The sequence below is a fragment of the Mustela lutreola genome, chromosome 4 (assembly GCF_030435805.1).
Source record: "Mustela lutreola isolate mMusLut2 chromosome 4, mMusLut2.pri, whole genome shotgun sequence".
In the NCBI taxonomy this organism is placed as follows: Eukaryota; Metazoa; Chordata; class Mammalia; order Carnivora; family Mustelidae; genus Mustela; species Mustela lutreola.
The window spans coordinates 30,132,405-30,149,883 of record NC_081293.1 but is presented as its reverse complement, the minus strand read 5'-3'; the positions used below and the strand labels follow the sequence as shown (position 1 = coordinate 30,149,883).

At 52.8% G+C, this 17,479-nt stretch overlaps 1 protein-coding gene and 1 long non-coding RNA gene across 2 annotated transcripts; one reads left to right on the top strand and one right to left on the bottom strand.

The window, feature by feature from the left end:
* The first annotated feature begins 614 nt into the window (after positions 1–614).
* On the top strand, positions 615–15,548 carry GOLGA7B (golgin A7 family member B). Its single transcript, XM_059169267.1, has 5 exons — positions 615–745; positions 8,481–8,606; positions 11,976–12,128; positions 12,215–12,316; positions 13,516–15,548. Exons 1-5 carry the CDS (start codon positions 734–736, stop codon positions 13,621–13,623), a joined length of 501 nt encoding a protein of 166 aa, XP_059025250.1. The 5' UTR covers positions 615–733; the 3' UTR covers positions 13,624–15,548.
* On the bottom strand, positions 5,248–6,987 carry LOC131828577 (uncharacterized). The gene is made up of 3 exons (XR_009352502.1): positions 6,859–6,987; positions 5,865–5,962; positions 5,248–5,393 (listed from the first exon to the last, which is right to left on the bottom strand). It is a non-coding gene; the product is annotated as an uncharacterized LOC131828577 (long non-coding RNA).
* Positions 15,549–17,479: the final 1,931 nt, after the last annotated feature.

Sequence of the window (17,479 nt, the reverse complement as noted above, 5' to 3'; positions counted from 1 at the left end):
TACCGTAGAGGAAACCTGGGCCACGGTGCGGGAGGGATTGGGGGAGGGGTACTGGAAAGGTTAAGAGGCCGCACTTGGGGGCCTGCAAATGCGTGGAGGACTGTCAGCCTCCGCCAGCCTCCGCCAGCTAGAGTGTCTTGCCCCAGAACCGTCCTGCCTCTCTCTTCTCCAGGTCTGGAAGTCTCAGGAGGCCGCGGTAGCGAGCGCAGAGCTCCTGGAGCTCTTACTAGGGGGAAGGGCGGGCAGGAGAGGCGGGGCCTCCGGGCCGGGCGGGAGCGAAGCCTCCGGCCGCGGGAGGGGCTCCTCTCCGGCGGGCGGGCGCCGGAGTCTGGGGGCCGTGTTTCCCCCTCCTGGTCGGTGGAGGCGCCTGGCCCCTCCTCCCCCGGCCGCCCCCACCCCCGCTGCCGCTGTCAAAGATAAACCGGGCCGTTGCTTGCAGAAGCAGCGGCTGCGGGCGTTCGGGCGGTGAAGAGCCTCGGGCGCGGCCTCGCCTCCCCGGCCCGGCGCCCGCATCAGCACCGCGGACAGCACAGCGGCCGTCGCCAGTACCCAGGCGTCCGCTGGCCCACCAACCCACCGGCACCTGGGCCCGCGACGTCCGAATCAGCACCGTGGACAGTGCACTGGGCCCCCTCTAACCGCTGCCAGCCCACCTGCTCCCGGCGTCAGCACCGCGGACAGCCCCCCGCCACCAGCCTGGCCACAGGCTCGGAGGGATCAGTGCCCCTGGAACATGGCCACTGAGGTAGGGGGCGAGCGCCTGGCCCTCAGGCAGTGCCCAACTGGTGCGGCAACACATCTCCGCTAGGGGCGGACTGGGCGGGAAAGGAAGAAGGGGGGGGTGGGGTGAGGGGGTGGGTTGGGGTAGGGTAGGATGAGGTGGTTTTCCAGAGCTCATACTACGGGAAGGGGTGGGGAGCAGAGTGGCAGGGTGGAGGAGAGGGGCTTCTCCTGAGAACTCATCTTACTCCTGGCGATCTTCCCCATCTGAGTGCCGAAGCTGCCCACACCACTTGTTGGCACTGGCACCAGATTTGCTCTAGGGGCCCAGCTGGGGTTTCCCCTTACTCTGGACTGCTAGTCCTAAAACTACTTCCCTAGAGGGTTGGAGGTGAGCTTGTCCCTGTTTTAGGGGCAGGAAGGCAGCTGGTTTCTATTGCTGTGCAGTGTAGCCATCCAGCTTTTGGACCCAAGAGCCTGGTTAAGAGATGACAGACCTACCTCCACATCCACATTTCCTTCATGGGGAATGAGGGGACAAGACCCCAACCGGTTTTAATGAGCTGCCTGCACCAGTCTCCACTTTTGCATATCATGCTTTCTTGCTTTTTCATCCCGTTCAAGTTTCTTGTACCAGGGTGTCTACATTTCCCGTGTCTGATGGGAGGAGCTGTCTTCTTCAGGGTGTGCTGATAGGTGTGTCACCTTCAGGGGACTTGAAAGCTGAACTGAGGGACCTGTTGGTTGAGGGTAGAATCTTGGTGCAGTGCTTAAGAGATCAGGAATTTCCTCCTGTTGTCCTTCATTTCATGTGGGAAATGCAGCTCTTTATGTCCCCACCGTATAAGTGGTACAGCTAACACATGGAGAAGGGGAGGACCTATTCAATGCACAGCATGTTAGCAGAAGAACTGAAAGTTTCTTTCTTTGGATTTTTGGAGTGGAACCCAGGACACCAGGGTCTCTCCAGGTCTGATGTTGACTTCTGTGATGTTCCCCCATTTCTACCCCAGCTGGAACACAAGCCAGGGAGACAGCATAGGCTTTTGAATGATTCTGTGCATTACCTCTGGGCATCCTGGTGAGCAGCATGACATCAATACCAAGTGTTATTATTGTAATTCTGCTGTCATGGCCACCACAGAACAAGGTGCAGTTGCTTGGTGCCATTTGGCTTTGTGACAACGCATAGGATTAGTTAGGAGAGCTCACTGTCCCCCCCAACCCCAACCTTGCGAGGGGGCAAGTCCTAAGCAGGCCCATGGAGCTTGGTTTTTAGGCTGGAGGAATGCAAAAATAAATAAATAATTAGAAAGCCTGGAAAGTGCTGAAGTTACTGAGAAGAGCAGGAAGAGCAAAGGAGAAACGGCCAAGGATCTAATCACCTTTCAGAGAGGGCCGCCAGGCTGCAGCAAAGGCTGCTGGTGCTGGGCAGGAAGGGACAACGTCAGCCACCTGGGCGTAGCTGGGCCAGCAGTGTGGGCAGAGAAGGCAGCCACATCTGTGATGTGTTCTTCCAGATTCCAGGAGCCCCATCTGTCTCAATATCTCTCCAGTGCAGGTCTGTTGGAGTACACAAATGCCAACCAGCAGGCTCACATCTCTAGGTTGCGGCAGTGTTTCTAGGTGGCTGCTGTTAGGCATGCATGACTCTCCCTGGGGAGAGGTTCTGCTCACAATGCCTCTGTGAATGTAGCACTTTCCTGTGTACAAAGCACTACCACATGTATGATCTCCTTTGAGCTTTAGAGCAACCCTGTGAAGTGGGCAAGGATGGCGTTATTATCCCCAATTAACAGATGAGCTCACCAAGGCTCAAGGGCTTGCTTAACCCCTGTGAAGAAGCCAAGGAAGGCATCATTATCCCATTTTACAAATGATGCAAGTGGAATGTGAGAGTTATTCAAGAAAATATGGCTCAAAAGAGGCAGAGCTTGAGCTTCTGCCTCCCTGGTCAGTGTTTTTTTTTTTTTTTTCCCTGCTGCATCGATGTATATCCATTAGCCAGTGGTGTTGCTCAACAGAGAGGTGGGCACTAGAGGTGGTGACATGAGGCTGTGATGGAAGGATGCAGAAGGGCCTAGCTCCCTGTTCAGCCTGGCTGGGTCGGCTTGAGGGCAGAGGGACAGAGGAATGGCCAGAAGGGATGGAGAGCAGAGGACAAACATTACCTATTTCCCAATTTGGCCTTGGGTGGACCCTGCTGGCAGTACTGAGGGAGGAAGTCTTAGCTCTGCCAAGGCACAGAATGTACACATTATCGGGGCTGTGGAGTGAGTCATTCTCCCCAGGCTGTTTTTACTGTTAGGACTGAGTTAAGATTACCAGGAAAAACCTGTTGGGAGAAGGAATACCTCATGCCAAACTTCCTGGCCATCCCCATAGGATTCCGAATGGGAAGTCCTCAGTTCCAGCAAAAGATGTTTTGAGAGGTAAAGAGGAGAGGAACAGAGAGAGGGAGAGGAAGGAGGAGAGGGAGAGAAGGAGAAGGAGGGACAGGAAGACAGAGCGGGAGGGAGAGAGGAGACACATTAAGGAAGACTGGATGTCCCTGGATCCCTATGTGGAAGGCATGGAAACTGGGTCTTTTCTGCTTCCTAATTTCTGTTGAGGAGTTACCATTAGGGGAGGAGTGCATGTGAGGAACTCAGAGGAGGGATGGATCCTCCTGAGTGATACACTGACCTCATTTGGACAACTGTAATGAGCCCATTTCCTGAGCGGCAAATCTCTTTGAATCTATGTCACCAGGAGCAGGGTCCACCCTGGGAAAGAGTCCAGATGACCCAGGACAACTGGGAAATGCCTGGCTGGGAGGGGCTTCCTTGAGTGGTAGAATTTGGTCTCTAAGAGGTTTTTAAATGCATCCAAGTAGTATTATCCAAGCAAAGCACTTGGAGGTTTGATCTCTGAGCCTGGAATTAACAACCAGCAGACTGTGGGTTGGGCTTGGCCCTGGTGCAGTCTTAGAAGAAGGAAGGCCCTATGCCTGGGTTTCCATCCTGAGGCCTGACTTGGCTGCTTGTGACTCATGATCCTCACTCCTCCTCCACACCCCAGCCAGGGAGCAAGCCTGGTGTTGGTTCATTAGCTGAATCTCCTGATTCTTGAGTTGAGCCTCAAATGCATCCTTTGGAATTAGCTAGTTTTTAATGAGGATGGAGATGCGGGCCAGATGGGGCTTCCTGCTTGTCTTGGGCAGATTGGGACTGGGAGTGCTCTTCCAAATTCTAGGGCTTGCTCCTCCCCACCTCTACCAGGTTGGCTCTGTCAGGTGGGTGACCCACTCTTCAGACAGCCTTCCTATCCCTGTCCTACTGAAGTTCAAAAATTGGTACCAGCAGATATTACCACCGATGTTCTCTTTCTTCCCCATGAAGTGCCTCTTGGTCCTGTCTTTACTCAGCTGCTGGCAGGCTGGGGGATGGTGGTGGGAGAGAGGGCAGAATTGAGGAGGGTAAGAAGTAGATGAGAGGCCTGGATGTCAGGGTCAGTTAAGAAACTCTGGGAGAGCAGACACAGAAGCTGTGTGCATATTCTGGGATCCTCTTATGGGATTTCAGAGCATCATGGATCTCTCTTAAAACCCCCCACTTGTTTTCTGAAAGCTAAGTAGTTGGCAAGTGCCTGGAGTCTGGCTCTAGCTCTGGCTCAAGGGCTCCAGTGATGGGATTCTTCATTCAGTGGTCCTCAACTGGCCCTTCTAGAAATGAGTCTCGTTCACAGCTGTGCCTCATTTGGTCCACTTCTGTGCTTACAAATGTAAAAATGTATTGGAAACATTAAAAAAATCAAGATATTTGGTATTAAAGAAATCTGGATTTATGGCTTCTCTTAAGATGTCAGAAGCAGGAAAAAAAAATGTCAGAAGTGCAGCATCCTGGACTCACATTCTCACATGGCTTTCAGGGATTTTCTCTGATTAGCCACAGCCCTCACCAGGCCCACATACATACTTAGTCCCTATAAACACTGGCATTCATAATCCCTGAGAAAGCCTCTTGAGGGTCAGGGCCGGAAGGGGCTTTGAGTGCTTATGTTGTTCCAGCTTCTCAGTTTCTAGTTGAAGAAATGGAGGCCCAGGGTGATGTGGCCTGGACTAGCACCCAGGTCTCCTGCTCCCAAGTCAGTGGGCCTTCTTTCCATCAGTGCCTTTCGGTACTTCACAACTGAGCCACCGTGGATGGAGAGAGCCAGGAGACGATGCTCTGCCTTAAATCTATCCATTCACCAACTACAGATGACTCTTCTATTGTGCTGTACATAGATCTGGGAGATGAAGGCTCTAGAGTATGAAATGTGTCTGATACCGTCTTCTAGCAACTCCTCAAGACTCCACAAGAGTCTACTCTAAGAGAGAGAAGCAGATCCCTTGTCACTCAGAGCCAGTGTTCTAAGACTCAGGATTTTTGGGGTTGGAAAGAATGTTGACCCCTCCTACTCTGGCTACTTGAGAACCCATGGATCAAAGCCAAGAGGAGATGGGACTATACTATGAAAAGTAGCATCCTAAAATCTTAATGGAATAATAAACTAGAAGTTTATTTACTGCTCAGTAAAATCCCAGACAAGTGATTCTGACCAGCAGCTGGATCTCCTCCAGGCTGATTCAGGGATCCAGGAGCTTTCCAGCTTGTGGTTCCATCATCTTCAACATATGGCTTCTTTGGTTTCTGTGGAAGGGCAAAGATTACAGAGGAGTGGCTAGTCCTGTGAGCCAAACCTGTACATTCCGTTCACATTCCATTCAGTCATATGGCCACACCTAATTGTAAGGCAGGCTGGGGATTAATCTAACTGTATGCATGGGGGGAAGAAGAAGGGCTGTTGTCAACAGCTAGTCAGTAACGAGAGACACAGCCCTTCATGGTAGCACACAGTGCGTGTGTGTACTCAGGCAGAGAAAAAGGAGGCTGTGGGGGGTGGGGGAGAAGCTGAGTCTATATCAGAATGACTGAAGCACTGTTTTTTTTTTTTAATTAATTAATTTATTTTTTATTCTCCCTTTCTTTCCATTCTCACCAGCACATTCCTTGGTTTAAATCTACTTTTGTTTCCCTGGAGCACTACAAAGATAGTGCATCCCTTCACCTGGCCTCTCATTCCAGTCATGCCCAATTCCCATGTATCCCACACAGAGCTACCTGATTGGTCCTTTTGCGGCTAGGGGAACCCATCCTCAAGATTCACTGGCTTGTGTCAGTTGGTTTTAGAAAGGTAGAGGAAGACCACAGCCCTTTTCCTTGGAAAATACAAAAAAATATGAAATCTTAACCAGACAGAGCAGACACATTAATAATGTACTTATATCACCAAAGCTTAATTTGATTTTCAAAGTTATCATAGGACCCTAGTGGATGTCAAGGGGGCTTTCTCAATTAAAACCTTGAGTGGAGGAATCAAGGCCTACGAAGATGAGAGGAGCACCATACATTCTTCAGTTCAGTCCCAATACTCTGGGGACCACTTCTCTCATGAAGAGCAAGGGCTGTCTGGATTTAGGAGAGTCTCTGATTCTCCCCTTTTCAGAACCTTGATCTACCAATTACCTGCTCCTACCTATCTCTCATTACTTATTCCCCCAGCTTTTTTTTTTTTTTTTTAAAGATTTATTTATTTTAGAGCAAGCAAGAGAGAGAACAAGAGCACATGTGAGCATGGTGTGGGGAGGGGCAGAGGAAGAGAGAATCTCAAGCAGACTCCCTGCTGAGTGTGAAGCCCAGCATGGGGCTCGATCTCACCTCCCTGAGATCATGACTTGAGCCAAAATCGAGTTGGATGCTTAACTGACTCTGCCACCCAGGTGCCCCTCTTTCCCCCAGCTTTTTTTTTTTTTTCTTTTAAGATTTTATTTATTTGTCAGAGAGAGAACGAGATAGAGCACAAGCAGGGGAATGGCAGGCAGAGGTAAAGGGAGAAGCAGACTCCCTGCTGAGCAAAGAGCCCCATACGGGACTCGATTCCAGGACCCTAGGATCATGACCTGAGCCGATGGCAGATGGTTAACTGACTGAGCGTTTCCCCCAGCTTTTAAGCAAGTTTAAGTGTCTTCAATCCTACACCTTCTCCTCTAGGTGCTGCCCGCTCCCAGCTCTCCGTGATGGCGCTGTCACCCCCTCGCCCCTGCCCCACTCTTACCTAATCCACAAAGTCTTGCTGAAAACTGCCTGTTGTCGCTGGAACAGACCAGGTTCTCTGCCATCTTTGCTCCTTTACAGAAGCTTCTCCCTCTGTCTGGGTTGCTTTTATATCCTGTCCCTACCCACTGCCTGCCCCCTACCACTGGCAAGTCCTGGCCTTCCTTTATGACTCAACACAGACCTCAGGAAGTCTTTTCTGAGTAAGCATTTCTGGGTAAGATGTTACTTCTCTGAAGCATTTATCACAGGCTAATTTATTATATATTTACTTGTCTTTCTCCCTGGAGCTCACAGACTGTCTTTTGCCCAGCATCCCCAGAGCCTGGCGGTAGTAAGGACTCAATAAATGAAAGGAATGACTGAATGGATTCACTTTAATTACGCAGGATGAACTGGCCGTGTGTTCACTCTGCCCTTGGGGCTTGGTCTCCACGTGGTTCCAATGTTTGGCATATTTTACCCAGTGGAATGCTGGTTTCAGATGTGGGTGGCCAAGGCTGGAAGTGGAAGAAAGAGGCCTGATCCTTCTGTGGAACTGAGCCCACTCCCCTCAAATGCTAGAGTCTGTATCAAGGTCAAGTCTGCAGGCGTGGGCAAGGGACAGAGTGGCCCCACTCCTTCCTACCTAGGCAAAGTGTTTCTTTAAGTTCTGGCTTCAGCCAACTTTATCCATAATTTTCTCTGGGGAAGTCTGGGCATTTGGAGGCCCCTCCTTTCTTGTGATGAGAGGTCCTGGATGCGAAAGCTATCTGTGGTGCTCTCTGAACGGGGCTTTAACTTGGCCTGAACTTGAATCTCCCTCCAAGGTGGTGGGCATATCAGGTCCTTCCTCCTCTGGTCTACATGCTTCCCTCCTCAACCCTGCTGTAAGCCCCACTTCTAGGGTCTGAGACCTCAGTCTTATTCAGGGGCTGGGTTCCCCAAGTATGAGGCCTAATGAGTTCTAAATGTTTGATACTTGCTAAGTGAACAAAGGTGTGAAAGTTTGTGTGTGTGTGTGTGTGTGTGTGTGTGAGAGAGAGAGAGAGAGAGAGAGGAAAAAGGAAGGAGGGGGAGGAGGGGGAGGAGGGGGAAGAGGGGGAAGGGGAAAGGTGAAGGAGGGGAAGTGGGGAGGGAACGAGAGAAAGAGAGAGAGAGAGAGAGAGAGAGAGAAGGATCTGGGCCATCCACCAGGAAGTCTCTTCCTCTTGTTAAAATTTGTTTCTGGCTCTGTTGCTGGTTCCAGAACCTCCCCTTTTGGCTCAGCTTTGGCTCTGTGGTTCTGTGTCAAGGTCAAGTCTGCTTGACTTGACTTTACTACTTGACCTTACTACTCAAGTTTGTAGTACTTACCTTTACTACTTGACCTTCCTACTCAAGTCTGCTTGACTCTTTGGCTTCAGGCTTTTTCTAGATCTTTCTGGGGTAGCCTGAGGTGTCTTGTCTGATACGCTCCACAGTCCTGCTTCCCCGTGGCCTTCCTGGAGCACTGGTAGGTTGGCTAATGTTCTGGTTTGCTGGGAACTTTCTTGGCTTTAGTGCTGTAAGAACCATATCCTGACACCCACCCCCCACCCCCAGTCTTGGACAAACCTAGATGGATCGTTGCCCTGAGTGTGTGTCTCCTGTGTGCCTTCTCAGGTCCATAATCTGCAGGAGCTGCGGCGAAGTGCCTCGTTGGCCACCAAGGTCTTTATCCAGAGAGACTACAGTGATGGGACCATCTGTCAGTTCCAGACCAAATTCCCCCCAGAGCTGGACAGCCGGGTGAGGATGACTTTTTCCCCCTCAACTTGGAACACAGGCCATGAGGGAGTCGAGGACTTAATCAGACATATTTCTTTTCCAGGATAAAACTAACATGTGTCACAATACTTGTTCAGTCACTTCACATGCAGGCGTTAAACCATGTCCCTGACATTGTCTTGCCGTCCCCGCATGAAAAGTTAAAACTGGGAAGGCCTCACATTTCCTAGTTCAGCATCCCCCAAACGTCAGAAGCACAAGACTCACCCAGAGAGCTTGTTAAACAAAATTGCGCTCCTTAGTCCTGAGATGGCGGTGGCTTCGGCTGCCTCCCCTCTTCAGCAGCAGTTCTCAGCCCTAGCTGCAGAGCTTAAAAAAATCCTGATGCCCAGGTCATCAACCAAGGGCTCTGTCCACAACCTCTCTCTCCAGACTCAGCTACCTGCGTGTCTCACGGACCACCAGCCCCTGGCAAGGGTCAGCTCCTGCTGCTGGCTTTTGCTTCTGGCTTTGGGACAGCGCGTATGGCCCTCCCCCCAGGCCTCTGTAGAACTGGCCTGGGGTTGTCGTCCACCCTTTGGAGGGTGGCGGCAGACCCTGGCCCTTCCACTCAGCAGCCCAGGCCCATCTGAATGGGCTTGGGAAGGTGGGGCCGGGCTGCCTTTTGCTAATCCGATCCCTAACTAACTTTTAGGGATCTATGACGCTCCTCATCTCATCAAAGGACAAGCCTGTCCTTTGGGGCATAGGGACTCTTGGGGTAGAGCATAATTTTCTCTTATGCATTTACTCCAGATCTGTGTAGGGACAGTGACTGGGGACCCCAAAGCTTCTGACTATTCTTGGGGAGACCTTTTGTCCTAGTTGGGGGTGGAAGGTCCCTAACCTGTGTGATGGACTGTTCTGATCCTCTACAGTGGTGAGTGGGAAAGGGGGTGTTCCAAGGAATGTAAAAAATGGAGCTATAGACACTTTGACACTTGTTGAACTTGGAGCATGACTTTCTAATCTAGTGTAGGGTTATGTGTAGTGTAGGGTTATGTATCAAAGAGCACAGTCTCAGGTCCTGTGTAACCTTGGACAAGTTCACTCAAGTATTTACTGAGCAACTGCTCTGTGTGAGGCATGGGGCATCTAGAAGTGAAGTCTTGGAGTTTTCTCTTAGAGGGTATGAAGAATAATGTAGTAGCTCCGGGGGTGACCAATACTAGAAAAATAAGGGGGGAAATCACAGGGCTGGAGGAGCTGGGGAGAGGTGAGTGGTGTGGGAGGTCTGTGAGATAAAGTGAGACCTGAGCCTGGGGTGGGGGAGTCTGGGGAAAGAGTGTTGCATCCAAGGACACAGGCACAAAGATTTGCGCATTTGCAGGAAGCAGCAGGGCAGTCCGAGTGGCTGGAGTGGGGACTGGGGGTGGGGCAGGAGAGTAAGAGGCAGGCTCAGGGGATGCAGGGCTAGACCCTGTAGGCCCTACAGGGCCTAGCAGGCATTGTAAGAACCTCTTGGATTTTACTTAGAGAGAGATGAGATGGCTTTGGAAGCTCTTTTTCAGAGCTGTGACAAGCTCTGGCTTTAACAGGCTCTCTTAGCAGGGCTGGGGGCAGAGAGACTAGTTAAGAGTCCAGAGATGATGGCAGCCTGGACCGCAGAGCCGAGCTTTGATCTGCTGAAAGTGAAAAAATGCACGAAATTGTGTTATTTATTTTAAAAATTTTAAAAAAGATTAGACTTCGCAAAGTTTTTTTTCAGATGAGGCAATTGATTAATTCATTTTTAAAAGATTTTATTTATTGGGGTGCCTGGGTGGCTCAGTGGGTTAAAACCTCTGCCTTTGGCTCAGGTCATGATCCCAGGGTCCTGGGATGGGCTCTCTGCTCAGCGGGGAGCCTGCTTCCTCCTCTCTCTCTACCTGCCTCTCTGCCTACTTGTGATCTCTGTCTGTCAAATAAATAAATAAAATCTTAAAAAAAGAAAAGATTTTATTTATTTACTTGAGGGAGAGAGAGAGGGTGCCTGAGCAAAGAGAGGCCGAGGGGGCTAGAGGGAGAGGGAGGGGCAGAAGGAGAGGGTTGGGCAGAGGGAGGGGGAGGTGCAGAGGGACAGGGAAAAGCAGACTGCCTGCTGAGCACAGAGCGGGACAAGGGGCTCTATTCCAGGACCCTGAGATTATGCCGAAGTCAGATGCTTAAATGACTGAGCCACCCAGGTGCCCCAGCAATAGCTTAATTTGATCTACAGTTGCCAGATGAATTTATAAAAATCTTATTATTATTTTTTAATTGAAGAATAATTGACATACAATGTTATATTGTTATCTGAAAGTGCCTTTAGGGTTCCTGGGTGGTTCAGTTGTTAAGTGTCTGCCTTTGGCTCAGGTCACAATTCCAGGGTCCTGGATCGAGTCCAGTGTCAGGCTCCCTGCTCCGTGGGAAGCCTGCTTCTCCCTCTCCCACTCCCCCTGCTTGTTTTCCCTCTCTTGCTGTCTCTCTCTTTCAAATAAATAAGATCTAGGGACGCCTGGGTGGCTCAGTCGGTTAAGTCGCTGCCTTCAGCTCAGATCATGATCCTGGGATCGAGTCCCGTGTCGGGCTCCTTGCTTGGTGGAAAGGCTGCTTCTCTCTCCGCCTCTGCCTGCCACTCTGCCTGCTTGTGTGTGTGATCTCTTTCTCTGACAAATAAATAAATTAAATATTAAATAAATAAATAAATAAATAAAATCTAAAAAAAACCCCCAAATACACACACACATACATGTATATAAGCTTTTTAAAAATAGAAGGCATAGAAAGTGCTTAATGTTAGCTATTATGATTATTGATGCAGGCAGGACAGTTGTGCAAACACACAAGGCTGTTGTGTGCTTTGTGACCTCTTAGCTTGAGGGAAGTGCCCTGTCCTGGAGAGACACTCCTGAGGTCTTACACAGTCTTAGGCAGTTGGAGTCCCATTCAAACATGGGGGGCCCCTACCAATTAGGACCTGGGCGCTTTCACAGCTATCAAAATGGGAAGGGTAACAAAGTCACTAGGATTCCTGCCTGAGCCCCTGCAGAAAATGTTCACATCTGTGATATGGTGGGAATTTCTTGCCTCCAAGGGAGGCCAAGCAGCCGTTCTTATTTCCATTTTGTAGACGTGGAAACTGAGGCTAGAGTAGTAAAGTCATTAGCAAAAGGCCACATGGCTAGTGGATGGTCGAGTCTGGACCGGACCCTAGGTCTCCTGATTCCCAGTCCAGTGCTCCACAGGCACCTGCCCCTTCTCTGGTCTTGCCTCTGGGCATCTCCCCCTACCAGCCTGGGCCTACCACTGCCATCCTCCCTCCCACCTGGGACTGTCCACAGTCCAGGGAGGCTGACCTCAACATGGTTCCCTGTCCCTCTCCCCCTCCAGATTGAGCGGCAGCTCTTCGAGGAGACTGTGAAGACCCTCAACAGCTTCTACGCAGAGGCCGAGAAGATTGGGGGGAGCTCCTACCTCGAGGGCTGCCTGGCCTGTGCCACGGCCTACTTCATCTTCCTCTGCATGGAGACCCACTACGAGAAGGTGGCTCCCTTTCCCACTGCCCTGCATCCCTGCCCCCAGGGCACCCCCGCTGCTCGCTCATCCTCCACTGGCCCCTCTCCTTGCAGGTTCTCAAGAAGATTTCCCGCTACATCCAGGAGCAGAATGAGAAGATCTTCGCCCCTCGAGGCCTCCTGCTCACGGACCCCGTGGAGCGCGGGATGAGGGTTGTATCCTTCCTGGCTGTACTGTGTAAGGGCATGGAGTTGCCAACCAGTGGGGTCCCTGGTGAGGCCCTGTGTTAGAAATAGGGACCACCGTAGGGACCTCTGCTCAGGGATTTCCTAGGATTCCCCACCTCATGGGTCATCCGCTCCCTTCCCCCACGAGGTATCAATGCCCTTTGTGAATTTCAGGGTTTGCTTTTATCCAGCTGTATGTATTCACTGCTCAACACATGCCAGGTACCATATTAGCTGCTTTAAAACTATGCAGTTCTCCCTAAAGGTGGGTGACTCTTACTTGTCTCATCCACGAGCACACTGAAATTCAATCACTGGCTCAGGGTCACCGAGCTGGTGGACATCAGAGCCAGGACTGGAGCCCAGGCCCACACATCGCTCTGAGGCTGTTTGCCCCTCAGGGAGTGGGCAGATCTCCCATCCGTTGACATGCCTGCAGTCTCATGGACTCCTGTGTGTGCCTCCTGGCGTCCCCCTTCCAGAGATCAGGAAAATAGAAATCTTGATGGGCGGCTGGTCCAGGGCTGGGTTTTATGTCTGCTCGTCTGGAAAACTGTGTGCACACATCCCGCCCTCAGTCATTAGCAACCTGAATAAAATTGCTAAAAAATAAATTTTGCTAGAAACTTGAGAGGAAAAGAGTAAAGAAAACACAAACACCGGGATCCTCTGTTCACCTCGCCCTGTGAGAGGTGCTGCCTTTTATTGAGCCTTTCCTAAGCGGGCATTGTGCTTACAGCTTTACATGCGTGATTTCAGTCCAGCCCCAGGCAAACCCCGAGACTGTAGGATCACCACCATTTTACTACCGATCAATAGGTAACACGGTAAATGACCCGTCTAAGGCCACATCGCTGGAGTCTAGGCGAGTGAGGCTTTGAAAGCAGAACACCCAAGTCCTCCCGCTCCCGCAGGGCCACTAGAGCAGGAGCTGCTGAGCTGGGTGTGCGCCTGCTGGGAGCAGGGCCCTCGGGGTGGCTGTGCACATGCCCCGAGTCCTTGCGTGCGGGAGCGCGGCGGGCGGGGTCTAGTGGCTTGTGCCGCCATCCGCCCTCCTTGCTATCTGGGAAGCTGCCCCGGCGGGCCTCCCGCTCCCCTGCTGGCCTCGATCTGCGGGTGGGTCCGCCCCTTCTCAGCAGCTGCCAGGGCGTACGTCCTTAACGCCGCCGTCCTTAACGCCGCCGCAGATCGAGATCTCCATCTACGAGGACCGGTGCAGCAGCGGCAGCTCCAGCAGCGGCAGCAGCTCGGGCAGCGGCAGCAGCGGCGGGGGCGGCGGGGCGGGGGCCCGGTGACTGGCCGAGAGTCCCTGCAGGGAGGTGTATGGCCGGACTGAGGGCCTCTCAGACCTGCGGCGGCTGCGCTACCAGAGCACCCGCTTCTGAGTCATTCTCTGGGCCCCGCTCTGCTCCCCGGGGCGGGAGGGAGGGTGACTGGCCTGGTGTCCTTGCGGCCCGTCTCCCGGGGCCCCTCCCGCACTCCTGCCCCTCGCCCCTGGCAGGACGGCCCACTTCCTGATCTGGCATTTCCCCCAGGAGTCAGGTCTGGTCAGGCGCAGCCAGATCTTCCAGGGGAAGGCTGGGACCTGGTGGGAAACGCGATTTGGACAGCCCTTTTCTTCTGCCTCTCCACTCCCAACACCCCGGAGGCGGGGCTCAGGTCCCAGAGAGAATTCCTATCCGGCATGATTCCTCAGCCCAAATCCCACATCCACCAGGACTCTCCCCCGCCCCAGGGTCCTGCTCCCGGTGGCTGTCTCCCAGTGTCTGCTCTTTCTGGTGCCACGGCTGGGGCTCTGCCTGTCTGTGAACCTGCCTCCACTGGATTTGAGGTCTGGGGAGATGGGAGCCACTCAGTCCCCTCCTGACCCCTTCTAGACTCATGGCTTCCCCTCCCCCCCCCACTCAAAGCCTGAAGGCCACATGGGCCCTGCCAAGAAACCTCCGACTCCTGAGATTTTGCAGGACATCGGGTGCTGGCTGTGGGGTGCACAGCCTGGGGCTCTGGGAGGTTATGTGAGGCCTAGAGAAATGCTTCATGGAGACTTATAGCTTTGGGGGCTTTGAACCTCCAGGATTGGAGCCAACTTCTCGAGATTGGAAACTGGGTGTATGAGAGAATGAGTGTGTGTGCACGCAGGTGCGTGTGTGAGTGCATATACGTGAGAGCACTGTGTGCACGAGCGCATGTGTGGCTGTGCAGCTGTGTGTGTGAGCACACCCGTGAATACATGTGTGTGAGTGCGCATGTGTGAGTGTACCAGTCCGTTCCCCTTCTGTGCCAGGCCAGTGACTGCCCCTCTGCCTCCTCTCTTATCTTTGTATGTAATGGTCTGTGGCTGCTTCCCTGCAGAGGTCCAGCCTGCCCCTTTGTAAATAAATGTCCTAAAGCTCCTTGCCCCTTGCCTGGGGCTGCCAGCTTGGCTCTTCTTCCTCGTCTCTTCCCCACCTGCAAAGTTCTCCCCATCTTCTGATTCTACTGTGTACATTCTAGCAAAAGAGAAGTTGGGGGTCTGGGAGAGCCAATCTTCTGGAGCCTTCCATGTCCTTCTCCCAGCCTTCCCGGTCCATGACAGGGCAGCAGGGCCACACATGCTGCATATTCAGCCCGCCCAGACTCTGGAGCTCTTTAAGGCTGCATAAGCAAGTCCTCCTTGGATGTTCAAAGGAGTTGGCAACCTATAGGGGAAAAGGCAAACTCCTTTCTTGAAAGGGAAGAGAAGCACCCAGCCACTGTGGCTCTGCATGCCAAGGCCCAGGGCGCCAATGAGGAAGAAGCAGCCCCCATGCCTGGATGCCCAGATGAGGGACAGCAAGCGACTGCCTGCCTCAGCTGGCAGGAGGTGCTAAAAGGGCATCTGGAAGACCAGCCACTGCAGGGAGCTTTCTAGAACCAAAGAGGGGCCTGGTTTTCTCTTGGATGAGACAGCAGTCTGTGGGAGGGTGGTGCCTACCCAGGGGGTTGCAGAGGGCAGCCTAGTTCCTGGGGTGGGTCTGCGTCCAAGGATTCCCCCAAAGAGGGTGGTGATCCAGTGAGCTCCACGGCAGCGCCCCTCCCCCGACCGTCCCCTGACCCCTGGGCCCGGCCCATGCCCTCCCTGGCCCACTGTGGGGCCAGGCCTTATGTCTGACCGGTGCCTCTCCTGTGGGATGGCTGGGCACAGGTGATGCAGTGGCCTTTGGTTTTATTATTTCTTTTTTCCAATAAAAGGACTTGCCCAGCTTGAGGCTCTGTGCTGCTTCTCTCGCCTGTGGTGGTGGGCTGCTAGTTCCATGCCCCAGGCCTACAGCGAGGGGAGGCTCAGCCGCCCACCCGCCTCATGCCAAGGAGGTGGGGCTGAGCATGTTCCTGGAGGAGCATGAGTCTGACCCGGGCAGGACCCACCCTGTCTTCTCGGAGTCGGTATTCTAATGGGGAGGCTACATTCTGGATCCTCGAATCTGGAGTCTTTATGGGAGGTTTGCAGCCTTGGGTGGGGGGAACCACTTGACTGAAAGCCCGGGCAAAAGCAAGTAATGAATTGATTAAATACCCATTATTTGAACCTTTAACCTGGGTTTAGGGACTGTTAGGAGCTGGATCACAGAAGTCACCCTGTTTTAACGACTAGAAAAGCATGTGAGTGTTGGAACCTAGCAGGGTTGTGTCTTGCATTCTATAAAAGTAACATTTACTGAGCACCTATAGTGTGCCAGATGCTTTGGTAAATCCATATGCTAAAGCTGGGTGGGGATTTAAAGATCATCTAAATGAGGCAGAATGGAGGCCCAGAGCGGCCGCATGACTTGCCCCAGGTCACACAGCTGGGTGGGATCATACCAAATCTAGAACTGAGACCACCTGACCCACTGCTCACTCTGACACCATGGGGACGGCATCCCAATGGAAGTTGCCTTACGCTGCGGGGCGGCCAGGATCACATGCTCAGGTCTGTGGACGAAGAGAGTGTCTCACCCTACTGTGAGGACAATGGCTCCAACATCAGGGTGGGGACTTTGGGGAGATCCCCTCTGGGGGTTGCTGAGAGGGACTCTGGTGGCTTCCATGCTTGTCCTTACAGCTCTGGAGAGGCAGCTGGGCCTTAGCCTGAACCATGGGGAGGCCTGGGCCCACTGCCTGTGCTCAAACCTGGGGTGTGTGGGCAGTGGTCACAGTGGAGATGGTTCTTTAACACGGGGATAGGTTCATTCTGCCCTGTATGTGAGGTTGTCAGTCGTTATGTTAAACAATAGTAGCTAACATTTATCACTTACTCTGTGCCAGGCACTAGGGTAAGACCTGACATAGTCATTCAATCCTCACAACAACCCAATGGTATGGACTTTTATTCCCATTTTATAGATGAGGAGACTGAGGATCACAGAAGTTAAATAACTTGCCCAAAGTTACACAACTAGGACGTGGCAGAGCTTGGCTTTGAATCTAGGCAGGCTGACTCCAAACTGTGGGGAAGATGAGTAACCCCGCTTCAGGGACCCTATCAGAGCTTGAGGTCCTCAGCCATCCTAGGTAAGGATTTGCCAGATTCCCAGGTAAGGACGTGGAGCTGTGCCTGGATCATCCAAGCCCAGGGCTGGTACCTCTAGGCATCACGAGAGTGGGGATGGGGCTGTGCCCTCACAGACCTGCGGGGCCCACAGAGGCAGCCTGGTGAAGGGCAGAGTGGGGAGAAGCAGGTGAGGCGTGGCTTCTCCCTCCCTGGCTTTCCTGGGTGGGCTCAGTTACAGGGGGGAGTGGCCTCTCCTGCGCGTCCCGCCGCAGCCGTGTCTCTGCCTCTCCGCTTGCCAGTCAGGAACGGACGCTGTCAGGCCTCTGGCAGCACAGGAACCCCCAGGCAGCTCTGGGCTGCCATTCCCTTCCTTACTACCGCCAGACTCCGCTCTCTAGCTTCCTCTGGAGTGTGTGAAAACCACAGGGTTTACAGCAGCTAATTGCGCCACCGAGTGGCAGAATCGAGCACTGCACCCTGGAATCAAAGCCGCTTGGGAAATATTCCTAGAATCCCCCAAACCCGAAGCCGCTTCCACCAGCTTTCAGAGGAGATGTGGGGCAAAGATGGAGTCCAGCTGGTGGTGACTCTCCTTCTGGCCAGCCACGGGGTTCTTCCTTTTTCCTGGGAACGCCTGGCTCCCTTCTCCACAGTTCCGGAAA

Excerpts from the sequence above, each read along its gene's own strand:
- GOLGA7B (XM_059169267.1), top strand. Across the intron at positions 8,607-11,975 it reads CCCCAGAGCTGGACAGCCGG|ATTGAGCGGCAGCTCTTCGA; the intron begins GTGAGGATGACT and ends CTCCCCCTCCAG. Across the intron at positions 12,129-12,214 it reads TGGAGACCCACTACGAGAAG|GTTCTCAAGAAGATTTCCCG; the intron begins GTGGCTCCCTTT and ends CTCTCCTTGCAG.